Source organism: Anomalospiza imberbis, chromosome 22 (genome assembly GCF_031753505.1).
Source record: "Anomalospiza imberbis isolate Cuckoo-Finch-1a 21T00152 chromosome 22, ASM3175350v1, whole genome shotgun sequence".
Lineage (NCBI taxonomy): Eukaryota > Metazoa > Chordata > Aves > Passeriformes > Viduidae > Anomalospiza > Anomalospiza imberbis.
In genome coordinates, this window is record NC_089702.1 from 1,249,222 (window position 1) to 1,265,209 (window position 15,988).

At 50.0% G+C, this 15,988-nt stretch overlaps 1 protein-coding gene across 7 annotated transcripts in view; it reads right to left on the bottom strand.

The window, feature by feature from the left end:
- The window catches only part of MYO1D (myosin ID), a 157,944-nt gene that overhangs the window by 42,112 nt on the left and 99,844 nt on the right, over positions 1 to 15,988 (bottom strand). The window contains exon 23 of one of the 7 annotated variants that reach the window (XR_011005783.1): positions 14,621 to 15,607. The exons of 5 other annotated variants lie outside the window; for them this stretch is intronic. Coding sequence is in view for 1 of the 2 variants with exons in the window: in XM_068212156.1 (XP_068068257.1) it covers positions 15,586 to 15,607 (22 nt within the window). In the remaining variant the exon portion in view is untranslated. Of the gene's footprint in view, positions 1 to 14,620; positions 15,608 to 15,988 lie in introns of those variants that run through there. One more of the 7 variants, XM_068212156.1, reaches the window with a different exon arrangement.

Consider the following 15,988-nt stretch of genomic DNA (forward strand, 5'->3'; position numbering starts at 1 on the left):
GGAAGGAAGGAAGGAAGGAAGCTGCCCTTTGGAGCTCTGGGGAGCATCGTGTGCTGTGTAGGGATGGGACAGAGATGGGAGAGGGAGGATGCCTGTGGCTTTGTGTGCTGGGAGGCCAAAGCCAAGGGAGGGATGGTGAAGGGCAGCAGGGTGCCAGCAGCCCAGACAGCCCCAGACTGAGCGGCCACTCCGCCCCAGTAGGACAACGCCCCATTGCCAAAGCCCATCCCCTGCCCCTTCCCTTCCCCCTGCACTCCTGGGTCAAATGCTCTGTTTGGCACAGGATCCCACTGGCTCCAGAGCAGGACCCCCATCCCCAGCTGCTCTGGTCCCACGTTTGGGTGGTGCCTGCCCCCCAGCCCTGCACGGCACTGACACAGCTCAGCTGGAGCAGGAGCCTCGGGGGGGACAGAAGGGGGAGCAAAGGGAGCAGCAAGGAGACACCAGCTCCTGTGTCTTAGGTTGGAAATGCAGGATGTGTCTGGGGTGTGTATTCCATTGCCATCTGTCAGAGCTGGGGCAGCTCTCTGCTGCTCTCTGGGCAGTTTTCTTTATCTCTCCCACAGCCAATCCTCCCTCCAGGAGATCTCTGCTGTTCATGGCCAGTGAGTGTCCCTGCATGGCTGAGAAAATTCCATCATCCATGGGGAGAGGCTCTGCCCAGGGGAGGAGCCAAGCATTCCTACCTGGATACAATCTGACCTTGGGAACACCACAGCAGCCTTTGCCCACTGCATTCCCAGAGGAGCAGCTTTCTGCCCCACTGCATTCCCAGAGGAGCAGCTTTCTGCCCCACTGCATTCCCAGAGGAAGCCCAGGCCCATCTCCGCCAGCCCTGGAGCTTCAGAGGAAAACTCCAGCCTTGTGCAGGATCCCTGCTCCAGCAGAAGCACAGCTGGCACTGCAGGAGGGCTGAGCCACCATGGGATGGGACTGCTGCCACCCCCCTGACCCACAGGCTGCCAGGGCCAGCTCTGACTCTGGCAGTGCTGTTTTGTATTACTGCATTTTTATTTTTCTTAATAAAGAACTGTTATTCCTACTCAGGAATCCTCACCTGAGAGCCCCTTAAATTCACAATTACAATAATTCAGAGGGAGGGAGTTCACATTTTCCATTTCAGGAAGCAGACACCTGTCTGTTCAAACCAAGATACGCTGTCACTGTCAGATGTTGCTCTTTGACACCCACATTTAAATCCTTCAATCCTGCCCTGAAAACCAAACCAGCACTTTGCTTCCAAGCCTTGGCTGGAAGAGCCTGGGAGCAGCTCAGTGCTGGCCCTCAGGGACACAAGCAGAGATGGACATTGAGAAAATGATGCTGCTGGAAATCTGGAGCATTTCAGGAGTTCTCTGGAACATCTCCACACCTGGTGCATATCCAGATCTCCTTCCACCCCAGCATTCCCTATTAGTGGGAAGGAAAACAAGGCCAGTGACAACACAAAAGCTCATCCACCTCTGAGGCAGAGCCCAGGTTGGATGGATCTGAATGGGGAAGCACAGGTGCTCTTTGGACTTTTCCTAATTTTGGTTTCTCAGCACTGCAGCTCCCAGATGAAATCCTTGAAGGAAAGGATGGATTGAAATGGGATGAAAATCTGCAGTGAAAGCTGCTCCCCCCCACCCATTCCAGCCACAGACTGTGGGGCGGTGAGGGGCCCTCAAATAAACTTCTCCCTGTGTCTGCATGGGCAACAAACCGTGAGGAGCTGGTGATCCTCCTGGGTCCAGCTCAGGATATTCTGGGATTTTGTGACCCCAAGAAGCTCCTTTTGCCAACTACTTATCAACCCAGTGAGCGTGGCCGGCAGAAAATGGCTCATTGTTCTCCCCTGGGGAGGAGCTGAGGGCTGAGCACCCTGGAGAGGCTGGGAGCCTCTCTGATTGCTGGAATCCCACAGGGACCCCCAGGAAAAGGCAGGAATCCCACAGGGATCCCCAGGAAAAGGCAGGAATCCCACAGGGACCCCCAGGAGAAGGCAGGAATCCCACAGGGACCCCCAGGAAAAGGCAGGAATCTCACAGGGACCCCCAGGAAAATGCAGGAATCCCACATGGATCCCCAGGAAAAGACAGGAATCTCACAGGGATCCCCAGGAGAAGGCAGGAATCTCACAGGGATCCCCAGGAAAAGGCAGGAATCTCACATGGACCACCAGGAGAAGGCAGGAATCTCACAGGGACCACCAGGAGAAGACAGGAATCTCATATGGACCCCCAGGAGAAGGCAGGAATCTCACAGGGACCCCAGGAGAAGGCAGGAATCCCACAGGGATCCCCAGGAAAAGGCAGGAATCCCACAGGGATCCCCAGGAGAAGGCAGGAATCCCACAGGGATCCCCAGGAAAAGGCAGGAATCTCACATGGACCACCAGGAGAAGGCAGGAATCTCACAGGGACCACCAGGAGAAGGCAGGAATCTCATATGGACCCCCAGGAGAAGGCAGGAATCTCACAGGGACCCCAGGAGAAGGCAGGAATCTCACAGGGACCCCAGGAGAAGGCAGGAATCCCACAGGGATCCCCAGGAAAAGGCAGGAATCCCACAGGGATCCCCAGGAGAAGGCAGGAATCCCACAGGGATCCCCAGGAAAAGGCAGGTTGTTCCTGTGTGCCCAGGACACCACGGAGCTGCCCCAGAGCAGGAGCTGGGGCTGGGGCTGGGGCTGGGTGAGGAGATCAGCACTGCAGCCCCTCCTGGCACACCAACACCTGCATGTGGCTGTGGCACCTCCTGGCAGCAGCTCGGGTCTGAGCCTGGTGTGCGGTGCTGTCGGAGTCCAGGACATCCTCTGGCTGCCCTGGCTGGCTCGAGACCCTGGCATGAAGTCAAAACCAGCTGTGGCTTCCATTTTAGCCCATGGGAGAGGCTGCCAACCTTATATGAGGAATTACAAGTCACATGGGTTTTAGTAGTGTGATATTTGAACTAACACAGGGTGGAAAAGTAGAATTTTGGGATTTTTAGAATGGGGTTCAAGAGAGTACCAGATGGAGGAATTTGGGCGTGTCCTAGCCTTCTTCTTTGTCTTGTTCTCCATGTCTTGGTGTGATGGTGGCACTTTTCTATTGGTTTGAGTTCACTGTCTAATACAGATGATGGGAATTGGTGAAGAAATCATAAACATACACACGTAGTTTTGAGTATATAATGTGGGAGCCACCCAGGACTCGAGGCCAGACTGCTATGGCTTCTGTACTAGGTGGACCAAGGCAGTTCAGAGAAAGAATATCGAGATAAGAAGAAATAAACAACCTTGAAAAAGCACAATTGGAAGCATTCCAGGCTCCTTCTTGGCTGTGTTCGGGCTAGGGAAGCAAAGACTCTTTAGGATCTCTCTTGGGGTCATCCTGACCTAGGAGCCCCGAGAGAAATGCACACTGTGCTGGGAGCTGTCCCCCTCACATCCCCACAGCCTCCAACCCCCGGTGTTCAGGCAGCCCAGGCTGGCTCTGGGATCACTCCCAGCCCTGCCCTGGCCTCAGCCTGGTGCCTCAGCACTTTTCCAGGCCAGATGCTTTAAGGTGACATTTTCCACCACAAGATTTTATTTATTTTTTTAAGCACCTTGAAGGGATCCCACAGCTCAGAGCACAGCAACTGGGAATAACACAATTCCCAGAGCTTTCCTGGGAGTGGGACAGCAGCACCATCAGGATCCTGCCACCACATCTGGTGGGGAGAGGAGCCCAAACTCCAGCTGCCTCCTCTGAGCGGGATTTATCCCAGAATCCCAGGATGGGAAGGGACCTCAAAGCCCATCCCATCCCACCCCTGCCATGGCAGGGACACCTTCCACTGTCCCAGGCTGCTCCCAGCCCCAATGTCCAACCTGGCCTTGGACACTTCAGGGATCCAGGGGCACCCCAGCTGCTCTGGGCACCCTGAGCCAGGGACTCCCCACCCTCACTGTGAAAACCTTCTTTAAAAAAAAAATTGGGTTTTCCACAACAGAACTCCCCTCTGTTTTTTTTTTTTTTCTCTCACTTAATTCAGCACTAAAACATCCCATTTGGATAATAAATTATTTCATCCAGCTCTGGGCAGGAGCAAAGGCTCTCAGCCTGACTCCAGCAACAAAGCAGATTTACAAGAAATTTACCTCGGCTCATTCCCAATGCCTCTGTTTTCAAAAGGGAGAAAAAAACAATGTTTAAGCAACAGCTAATCAAAAGTGATTTAAGGATCTGAAGGGCTGAAATGAAGCCAACACATTAAAACTCACCACAAAATTACCATAAATGCACTTGTGCAAATCTTTCTTATATTACATCAAAAACCCAACACAGCTTAATTTAGGAATTTGGCAGAGCAAAGGGGAAAGAGGAGAGCCATGGAGCAAACAAACTCAGAAATTTGGGTAAAAAATGACAGCCTGGTGTAGGAGGATTTGTACGGAGAGCAACACTCCAGGCTCAGTGGATTGAGTCGATCTACTTCAGTTCTACACCAGGAACATTATATTTTTTCCAGCCTGCTGTACAGCTCAAGCTTTAACCTTTAGCTCACAGATTCAGTTTTGTATCTGTTGCAAAAAAAAAAAAAAAAAAAAGCTCTAAAATCCATCAAGTAATAAATGGTTTTGCCTTGTTTTTCCAATACAGCCATGTTTAAATTCTAATTTATTTGACCTCAGCTTCAGAAGGAATTGTTGGGAGCCAATATTTTTGCCAAATATTTAGTATCTGATTAAAAAGGGCCTCAGACATTTCCAAAAATGCCAAGCCCCAAGCTCGGGGTCTTCAGCACATTCAGATTTTATCAATGAGATCCTCCAAACATCCTGAAAAAACCCAAATTCAAACCTCCCCTCTAAGCATAACATTTGAGTTATGTGAAAAATCACTAATTGGAGTCACTAAATAGACTGAAATCATTAAATAGAATAATTTTCTGGGATCCCAGTGACTCCTGACAGAGCAGTCACAGAAATGCCTTTTGGAGAACAATTCAAATCTGAGCTCAGGAGATGCAATGAGCTGAGCCAGAGGAAAATTGGAGGGAAGGAAGCTGAAAAGAGCAGTTTTGGCTCTGCTGAAGATGCCACAGAGCAAAAGAACAGGAAAGATTTGTTACTGTGTATTTTCATGATACACTGTTTTATGTAAGAATGTAAAAAGTGGCTGGATCAAATATCTAATATATTTATCAGTATCAACATTTAATATTCCCTTGAATATTAAAGAGGAAAATGCATTTTTCCTTATTGTTTCAAACATGACCAACCTACTGATCATCTTTATTTTATTGTATTTCCATGTCCCTAAAAATATTAAGGCCTTGAAAACCATAGTTGTCCTCATTTTTACAGAAACCTCTTTGGGACTGATACTGAGAGCTCTCCCCACACTGAAGGAGTGCAGTTAAAGGCAAAGCTTTTCCTAAGCTTGGCTCAGGCTCTGGCCCATGGAGCACACCAAGACCTTTATTGGGAATAATGAGAGCCAAGGTGGGAAACCCAGCCTGGAGTGTCTCACTGGGAACAAAGGGGCTGCACAACTCCTGGTAAGGTTTTAGCATCACCCACCAGGCATTTTCTGTGCCTGAAGCTTTGTGAGCAGCTCCGGTGCTGCCAGCCCAGCCCAGCCCCTTCCCACAGCCCAGGAGGACACAGAACAGCCTGGGCTGGGATCCCAGAGTGGGAGCACAGGAGCTGAGCACTGATCTCAGCAGAAGCTGCACAGGTTGGGAGCTCTGTGCTGACACCAAAACCCACCTGTGTCCATTCTGGCTCCCAAGGGGCTGTTTGCAGCAGCAGCTCAGGGCTGCACACCCAGGCTGCAGCCAGGGGGGTTCTCCCTCTCCAGGAGCTGCCTCCCAGCTCCACATCCCTCTGCCCTCCCACCAGGGCACATGGCACGAAGCTCAACCCCCTCCCCATGTCAACCCAGAAGGTGCAGGCTTTCTGTGGCTGAGCTTTGGGCTGCTCCCAGTGCCCAGCCCGTGTGCCAGGGCAGCTGCTGGGGCAGCCAGGCTGTCGGAGCCCAGAACGTCCCTTGGACACTCTTGGATGTTCCGGGCCCAGGTCAGAAGCATTTGAGACCCTGGAATGCAGCCACAGACCCCTGTGGCTTTGAACCTGACCCATGGAACAATTTACCAACCTTCCAGGAAGAACAAGAAATCACAAAAGTTTAGATATTATAGTAGAAGTAGTCACAAAGTGAGAGGAAGAATTTTTGAGTGCTGTACAGGGGGGTTTTAGGCCTTGTACAGAGGGGTCTGAGTTTTGTACATGGGGATCAGAAGTTCTAAGATGGAGGGACTTGGGTGTGCCCTGTCCTCTTTCCTTCTCCTTCCTAACCTCCATGTTCTTGGTGATGTTGGCACTCACAGATTGGTTTAGAGTAGAAAGTCACTATTCAATATAGGTGATGGGCACTGGGGAAAAACTATAAACATTTAACATGTAATGTATGATATAAAAGATGGCACCAGCCCCCTGGGTGTTGGGGTGTGCCTTTGTCTGACTGCTGAACGGACCGCAGCAGCTCAGGGAGAAATCTTTTAGATAACACACAATAAACTACCTTGAGACCGGACCACTGAAGACTGCTGAGTCTTTCTTTAGAAGCTCAGGTTGGAGGAGAGACTTTTCCATCTTTCCGGGCCACTCCAATCAGGGAGTGAGGCCCGACGACAACAGACCCCACGCCAGGCTGTGCCAGCCTGGCAAGGCTGGAACAGAGCCTGGGCAGGGCAGCCCGGGCAGGGCCATCTGCTCAGGGAGGGAGAGGCTCTGGAGCCGGGCTGGGAGAACGAACCAAGGCAAGATCAGCACCATGGACACCCCTCAGCGGTGCAGCCACACACGGGACCTGCCCCGGGGCTGCGGGGGCACAGCTGGGCATGGCCCTGGGGAGGGGCAGTTTGGGGTGACTGGGAGTGGGGCTGGCCCAGCCTCATCCCCATGGCTGCAGCTGAGGTGAGCAGCACTGACAGCAATGAGCCATGGAGCGCCCAGGTGTGCTGAGCAAGCCCACAGGGACAGAGGGCACACAGGTGCACTGCATGAACAGGAGGGGATCAAAGACTGGGCTAAAGAACAAGGAAAACAGATGTCTGAAGCCTTCTGATGTGACAGGCTGGTGCTCTGTATGGGCTGGAGCTTTCTGAAGTCCTCTGATAACACTCTGTGTATTGAGGCCATCTCAACTGTGACAGCCCTGCCCAGAAACCCTGTCCTGGGCTGACCCCACAGCCTGGGCACCAGGGGACAGCGATTGTGCCCTCTGCCCGGCTGAGGTGAGCCCCCACCTGCAGAGCCCAGCGCAGGAGGGACCTGGGGCTGCTGCAGAGAGCCCAGAGAGGCTCCAGGATGATGCCAGGGATGGAGCAGCTCTGCTGGGGAAAGGCTGGGAGAGCTGGGGGTGTTCACCTGGACAGGAGACAGGGGGTGACCCCACTGTGGCCTTGCAGGGCCTGAGGAGCTACAGGAAACACGGAGAGAGAGGATTTCCAGGGGATGGAGGGACAGGGCATAGGGAATGGCTCCCACTGCCAGAGGGCAGGGATGGATGGGATATTGGGAATTGTTCCCTGGGAGGGTGGGCAGGCCCTGGCACAGGGTGCCCAGAGCAGCTGTGGCTGCCCCTGGATCCCTGGCAGTGCCCAAGGCCAGGCTGGAGCAGCCTGGGACAGAGGGAGGTGTTCCTGCCATGGCACAGGGGTGGCACTGAATGGGCTTTAAGGTCCCTTCCAACCCAAACCACTCTGGGATTCTGTGATTTTGGGATGCAGCAGAGGATTTGGGGCTATGTTTGTACCCTCCAACACTTCTTACAAGATGCTTCCTGCTTCTGTCAGGTTTTAACAGGGGTAGGGTGATGGTTCATGGAATCACGAATCATTAAAGTGGAAAAGACCTTTAAGATCATCGAGTCCAACTGTCAATCCAGCACCCTGTTCATCACCCCAGTGCCACACCCACACGGGGTTTTTGAACATTTCCAGGAAAAGAAAAAAGTGTGGATTCGTGTCAAACTTTCCAAGTGTTGAATGAGCACCGAGAGCTGCAGCTCAAGATTGAAAATAATAATTTGTGATAATGAGTATACTGAACAGAGCCCAGAGCCAGAAAAGGAGGAGGTTTGTAATATTTAGGAAATATAGGAAAAAATCCATATTGAGAATATTCCAATATTTAGGAAATATAGGAAAAATTCCAAAATAGGAAAATTCCATTTTCCTATTCCCACATCAGTGCCTGTGCTGAAGGAAATCCCCAGTTCCCAACACCAAAAAGGAAGCTGGATTGGGAAGGGTGGCTGTGGGATGGAGGATGCAGGAATTCCAGATCCTCAGGGGTGATTACCTTAATTGCTTTCTGATCATAAATGTCTCAAGGAGAGCAGGGAGCTGGACAGAGCTTCATAAAATGACACAGAAAATGCTGAGGGCTCTAAAAATAACATGTTCATATTTAGGGGTCTGAAGCTTCTGAAACCCTGAGGGAGGAGCAGGAGGAGGAGGATGGCTTTGAATTTTCTACTCTAGGACTGTCTCACCTCTTTTGACAGTCTCAATGCTGTTTTTTCACCAAGACCACAAAAAAAATCCAGTGGTGCTGTGCCCTAGTGCTTTAGCTTGTCCAAGGATGAAAAGGATTCACCAGTTTAACCCAGCAGATCCTTTAGCTGGAGACAGGGAATGAACGGGGAAACTCAAAGACCTCTGCAAATGTTCAGGGAGAACAGCCATCATTTGTACAATATCACACCGGGGTGCTGGGCTGCAGAGCACCTGTGGCCACTGGAGAGCACTTCTGGTCACTGAAGAGGATTTTTGGGTCACTGGAGATCTGTTTCCCAGGAATTACAGCTACTGAAGAAACTTGGGTCCAAATTCCCAAAGTAATCCACAATTTTTAAGTGCCCTGGGGAAGATTTCCTGAACACAAAACAACTCCAGGAAACCCCAAGCGACACCATGGGAATTTCAATCTCCTTCAGCACCTCAAGCCCCGAGAACTTCAGTTTTACCAGGAGCTCCCTCCCAGGACAACCCTGGACACGGAGCTTTAGCATCCGGGAGCTGCTCAGAGAAGGGAAAGCACCAAAGTTACACAGGGCTGCTGGAATAAAGGATAAAAAGGAATAATACTGAATCCTCTTTCCAGAGGGTTTTGTACAAAATTGCTGCTGGCACACAATGGTAGCAGGGCACAGGCAGATTAGGGGAGGAAAACTGACCAGTAAACCTCTCTGGACTCAAAGGAAGACCATGAAACACAATTAATTGTTACTATTTATGTTATCAGACACAAGAATTGACTTTTAGATGCAGAGCTGGGACTCAAATAAAGGATTCACACAAACTCATCTGCCTGGTGAGAGCCCAAACCCCTCCCTTGAGCTCACTGTGTTCTCAGTATCATAAATCCAGGACTGAGGTGTGGGAAATGAAATTGCAGAAAATTCTTAAAGTCTGATAGAAGGTTTACATAGTATGTATCAGTGTGTAAACTTTGAGATAAGAAATGCTGCCTCAGAAATGCCATGGAATAGGACAGGCATTGCTGAGAGAGAAATGGAACCAGAAACAAGTTTCAAAGGATGGCCTTGCAAATGACACTAGATACTTTGGAGAAACAAAACTATGAAAGGTGCATTATAATAAGATTCACAAGGGGTAATTTTAGATGATTGGCTTTAAGGCATTTACAGCATGGTGTAGCAAAAGCTGATAAGCTAAGAAACACTTATAATGTACTGTAATTTAAAATAGTTACCTTTTGATTGTAATAGTGTAAATTATAACATCTGTATTGTCTCACCCTTCACATAACACTGAAAACAGAATAAAAGCTTTTAAAATGCCTCTCAGTTACCCTATCTCTGGGTCAGAAAAGGGCTTAACCCAACACTGAGGGAGACAAATATTTTTTCCATGTCAGGAGCACATTGAGAAGTGTAACAAAAAGTACTTTTCCACAGGAATGTGAGCTGGGGAGGCTTCCTTGGCCAGGGACCCACTCAGAGATGGAGGATAAGCAGCAGCAGCAGAGGGAAGATAAGTTTTGAGGAAGGGAACAATCCTCTTCTAAGTTCCTTAATGAGTTCCCTTCCCACAGGACAAGTGTTTGGAAAAACTCAGTTGCAACAAGAGTTTTCCAGGATGTAAAAGAATTAAACCAGAGACAGTCTCAGCGGGGTGCGGTAATTCCACCCATCCATGCCCTGGAATCACTCAAAACAACAAATCTTTCATTTGTTTTCCCAAGGAAAACTCATTTCTCAACCCAAGTTACAACTGTGAGGTGGACAGAGGAATTACCAGAGCAGATTGCTGGGAATCATGGAATGGGTTGGGTTGGAAGGGACCTTAAGGATCAGCCACAGGCAGGGACACCTTCCACTGTCCCAGGTGGCTCCAAGCCCTGTCCAACTTTATACACACCATCAACCAAAGAGAAATCTTAGCTGAAGCCTAGAATTTTTTTTTTGAAGTCACAAAGACAAGCCAAGAGAATTAGGCCAATCTTTCCAGTTTGTTTATTTCCCCATTTATTTTGTATAAGGAAAATGTTTTCCCTTTGCCACTGCCCTTCTGCAGGGTCAAGCACTTGGTGCTTAAAAGCTGCTGGGGTTCAGGCTCCCCCCAAAACCCAGCAGAACTTGCCTAAAAATGGATTATGATTAAAAATGATGGAGACCGCATCAGCTCAGGGATCTCCTCAAAGCTTAAGTGACAGATTGTGATGCCAGGGATGCCACCCCTCCTCTGAGGGCAGGCTCTGCCCCAGGACATGGTTATTTCCCTGGGGAGAGGCTTTGGGAGCCACGCTCCTGTTCTCCTGAACCAGTTTGGGCTCCTCCTCCTTCCTTTGTCCCAAAATCCCATCATTAATATCCCCATGGTCCCCTCCCAACTGTCCCTGGCTACACAGAAGATGCTCCTGGTTTAGCTCCCTGAATCTCAGTAGTTAATCAAGGTTTCTACCAGAGAAAGGTAAACAGCTTTAAAAGAAAAGAATAAACTTAAACTGACTAAAATCAGCCCAGTTTTGATAGGAAAAAGCATCTTTATATAACAAATGGAAGGTTTAACCCCTGATCACCTGATTCCTGGGCCTGAGCCAAAGGTTTGTCTCTCCACATCAGTGGAAAAAAAAATAAAATAAAAAAATCTTGAATCTATTTTAATCAAATTATTTGTGTTCCAGACCAGGCTGATCACTGAGCTGAGCTTTTTTTTTTTCCTAAACAATCAAAATCACCCCAAGTGCAATCTCCTCTGGCTTTGTGTACAGACAGGACCAAAAATGTAGCAAGTGCTCCTCCTCTCTCACAGTGGGCTGAAAATGGGTATTTATGGGGTGTTTGTCTCCATCTCCTCTGCATTCAGGCTAAATAACAAAATCACTGCTCAGCTCCAGAGCATCCCCTCAAACAGCATCTCTGAGATAATGGCAGCAGTTCCACCCTCGCACTTCTCTGTGTTTGCAGAAGCTCTGTTTGCCACCACTGCAACAAAGAGCAAACACCAGCAAAAAACATCTGTGAGTTCTCTTTGTAGCAAACAGATCCAACCTCCCCAGCTCGCTGCAGTTCTGGGGAGGATTTACCTGACAGTGACCTCTGCAGTGCGGGGTGTCAGGGGAACAACGCCTCATCCCCAGAATGGAGCAGTTCCAGTTCTGTGGCTGAAGCTTTGAATGCCAGGGAAGCAGCAAAGTGCTCTTTTTCCCCCTAAAAAAGGCTTTTCTGAATGCCCTGAGGTGTCTTCTCCAGCCCCAGCTCAGCTTTGGGTTGCCCTAAACCCACTCCAAGGGATGAGCAGCCTCTGGTGACCCCACCAGGTGTGACCCCACCAGGTGTGACCTCGCTTCTCCCCTCCCAGGCTCCTGCTCTGCTCAGAATTCAGCAGAAAAAGCTTTAATCCCAGTTGTGTCCCCATGGGCTGAGGGAAGCACAGAGGTGTTTTGGGATGTGCTTCCCCAGGCAAGTCTGGCTTGGAAGGCTGGGAAGCCTGGGCCTGTTTCACCTGGTTTGAAATCTGAGGGCACAGATTTCCCCCAGGTTTTTTTACACCTTTGTACATAGGTGCATATACATAGAATTTCCTACATTTTACATAAATATAAACATATTTTTCCCCAATTCTTGCAGATATTCTGGGCCTTGGCACAGGGTGCCCAGAGCAGCTGTGGTGCCCCTGGATCCCTGGCAGTGCCCAAGGCCAGGCTGGACAGGGCTTGGAGCAGCCTGGGCCAGTGGGAGGTGTCCCTGCCGTGGCAGGGGTGGCACTGGTGGGCTTTGAGGTCCCTTCCACCCAAGCCACCCCAGGATTCTGGGATGTGTGCCTATCTATGTATACACATGGATTTTCCTCAATTTACATATGTAATTTAGGTATAAATTGCACCTGCCCAGCCACATTGCTGTGTTACAGTGACACACGTGCAGGTGACACTAAATCCAACACCCAAACTTCTCCACTTCCCCAACCAAAGAAATTGCTGCCACCTGACTCATGCAGTGAAATGCAGGGATGGAGCACAAGGGCAGGAGGAAGGGACAGGGGGAATGTGATCTTCCTGAGGACTACCAGGAGCCCCGTGTGGGGCAGGACCTGGAGCCCCAGCCCCTGGGGCAGTCTGAGATCCCCCTGGGTGAATTCCTGCTCCATCAGCACCCGAGCCAACGCTCCAGGGTAAGGCCCAGAACTAAGGAAGATGAATCCAGGGCACACTAATGATTAAAAACGGATGACAGGCCCCAAAGCACAATGGAAAATATGAAATTATCCTCAGGCAAGTGATTTTCTGCTGGAGTTCTGCAGGGATTGCTTTCGACTGCTCTTTTAACTTCCCCTTCCCTCCAGGAATCCTGGAAGGAACCCAAGGGCTGTGGCCCAGCCAATGTGGGGATTAGGGAACAGAAAGCACAGGAGAGCAGGACAGCGACTCCCCGATCCCAGCGCGTGGGCAGCCAGACAGGACAAACCCTGCCTGCTCCCAGCGGGCAGGGAATGACCCCTGGGAACAGGATGGGCCTTAGGCACCTTCCCTGGGGACACCTGAGCACCCCCAGGGCTCAGACCACCCACACGGGGAGGACCCCACACAGGTGGGAGGCACAGCATGGTGAGAGCACAGGGAGGTGACCACAGCTGGGTCATCTCAGGTGAAGGGCACCCAGGAAGTCCTCAGTGCCCTGCACTGCTGACTCCAGACATCTTCTACAGCCCAAGGGGCTGTGAGGATGTAAAATGGAGAGGGCAAATATAATCCTGCCCTTCTACACCCACCCCCTCTCCTCCAAGAGCTCCTCAGGTCCCTTCCCCTGAGCCCCAGCACTGGCAGGGAGGCTGTGGCTACACCCAGAGCTCCCAGGAGCTGCTCCCTGCCTTGGCACACCAAGGACCAAGGGCACTGAGCTCTGAGCTACTGCACAGCACCTTGGCTTCCTGCTGGGCACCAAGGGCAGAAACGTGACCCAGATTTCACACACCTGCTTCTGCAAGGGACCACTGGATCCTCCCAGCTGCTCCAGGCACTCACTGGATCCCAGCTCTCCTGGGCTCTGGCAGGAGATGCCCATCCCTGATGTGGAGACGGCCAGAAAATTCCCAGGGGAGCTCAGGCTCATGGACACTACACACTGCTTTGCAGGCAGACATGAACTTTCTGTGGCCACTACATCAACACCTCATCCAGCTTCCCATAATTTCTATTGGGAATTCAGCTGCATTGTAAAAAAACCCCAAATCCAGCTGACTCAGTAGAAGCATGACTTGAACTCCTGTTAACTCCACTAAAAATGCTACAGCTCACAGCAGCCTCATGTTAGTTTTCCCCTGTATAAACACTTATTTGTGAACCACAATCTCAAAGTAAGACAATTCCTACCAGGAATAACTTTTAAAAGACATAACTTCATGAAGCTTTCACAGGTGATGCAAAGAAATGTGAACTCAGGCAAAACATTCCCAAATGTGAAGCCTTCGTGCCCAAAAGCAGCTGCAGAATGCAGCATTCAGAGATGTCACCTCTATAATTGTTCTAAAATGTCCAAGCTACTTCTTGCTGAAAATGTCCAAAATTCCCTAATAGATGTGTGAGCACTGAAGTTCCCAGTTCAAAGAGTTTAGAATAAAAAAAAACCCAAAACTGATAGAAAGTATTGGAATGAGAAGGTTTGGGTGTCCTCAGCTCAGGTGGCACCAGCAGCCTCCTCCTCCCCTTTCCTACACCACAGAATGGCACTGAACTCACGTGATTTTATTACACACACAGGTAAAGGATCATTACCCACCACACAACCACAGGTGCCTGTGACACCCCAGCCCTGCTAGAGCCTCCCAGCAGGGATTCAGGATGGGTGCTGAGATGGCTGGAAATGGCTTTTAATGTTCAGAGAGAGCCCTGGAACCCACGGGAGCTGTTCCCACACCCTGGCTGGAGCAGAGCTCTTAAACCCCACCATGGGTGGGATCTTCCAAGCAAGTGAACTTTTAGGCTTGAGATTTTCCTGCTGGCTCCAGCCTTAGCTCACAGCGAGCACCTCCTCGGGCAGGGCAGAGAAACCCGACCCCTGCCAGGGCACACGACCCGCAGCTAATCCCGACTAATGAGGGATTCCCCAGTGCCTCTGCAGCACAGGGTCAGCTAATCCCATTCACTGACAGGAGATTTTGATGATAGGAAAATGGAAAGTGATGGAAAACATGAATACATTCCTGAATGTTTTGATTTACAGATATTGCTTTGAAGAGGGAAACCATATTTATATATTTGGGAAACTAAATGCAAGTTGTCCTGTGCATTGCCCTTCATCCAGAAACTTTATTGGATGTTGGAGAAAAAGGGGCTTCTACAACAGCTCTCCCATTTACCCAGCTGTGCTGAATTTGTCATTCCAAGCACTACAATAATGCTAATATTGTGTTAAGTGGAGCTGATCAGCACATAAATGTATTTAACTGCCATTCTCCTACAGACAGTGATTAGATTAAACCAAATTCTTTTTAAAGATAGAAATGTCATTGTTAAATCAGTGTAAGAAACTGGAAATCAGCAGTTTCCACCTTTAGGAGAATGGTGCAATGTTTCAGGCTGACGGTCACAACATCCTTTGTTAAAATGAAGCACCTCTGCCTGAGGCTGAGTGGGGACCAGGTGACACAAGGGCTGGTGCTTGGGGGACCCATCTGAGCAAAAGTAAAAGCAATTTTGGATAATTGGACACTGAACACAGGAGCTGGAGTGTCACCAACAGTGTCACAGCCCGTCCCCACACCAGAGATCTGGCAAGGCCCTGAGGAGCATCAGCCACCTGAAGGTGATGCTGGATAGAAGAACTCCAGGGACTTCCAGGATTCCCAAACAAAGTGCATTGCTTCACAGAATCTCCTGAGCCTGCAAGGGCAGCTGCCTTTGACATGAAATAATATTTAGGTAAAAGCAAAACTAGAGAATGTTTTCTGTTGCTTTGCAGCACCAAATTTCCCCAAATGAGTTATGCCAATGCTGAGAATCCATTTCCAATGGACTCAGCCTCTGCCCAAAGAAGCAGGGCCAGTCCTGAACTTCACACCATGGTGTGAAGTGGCTGGACCAGCACAGTCTTCTTGAATTCATGGAAAAATACCCAGGGACCTAAAGTGACCAAAATTCCCTCTCGTTTTCCTGCTACTCACAGCTCTGTATGAAGATTTACCTATAAAGGCTCTCTCAGTTCTGTGGAGCTTGTGAACAGCAAAGCCAAGGCTGCACGTGCTGAGCAGCATCATTCCTCTTGGGAATCTCCTCTGCAGGAGCCAGGGAACAACCCAAAGATCTGCTCCCTCCACAGCCTGTTTCTCCCTGGAGTTCCTTTCTGTGCCTGGTGCTGGTGTGGGCAGCCTGGAATTCACTCCTGGGATCCAGGTGACTCCTGCTGCTCCAGGAGCTCAATCCCAGATACCCCCGTACCAAATCACCAGCTTTGGCTCAGGGATTTACAAGAGAGACAGACTTCAGGGAGCAGAGATGACATTG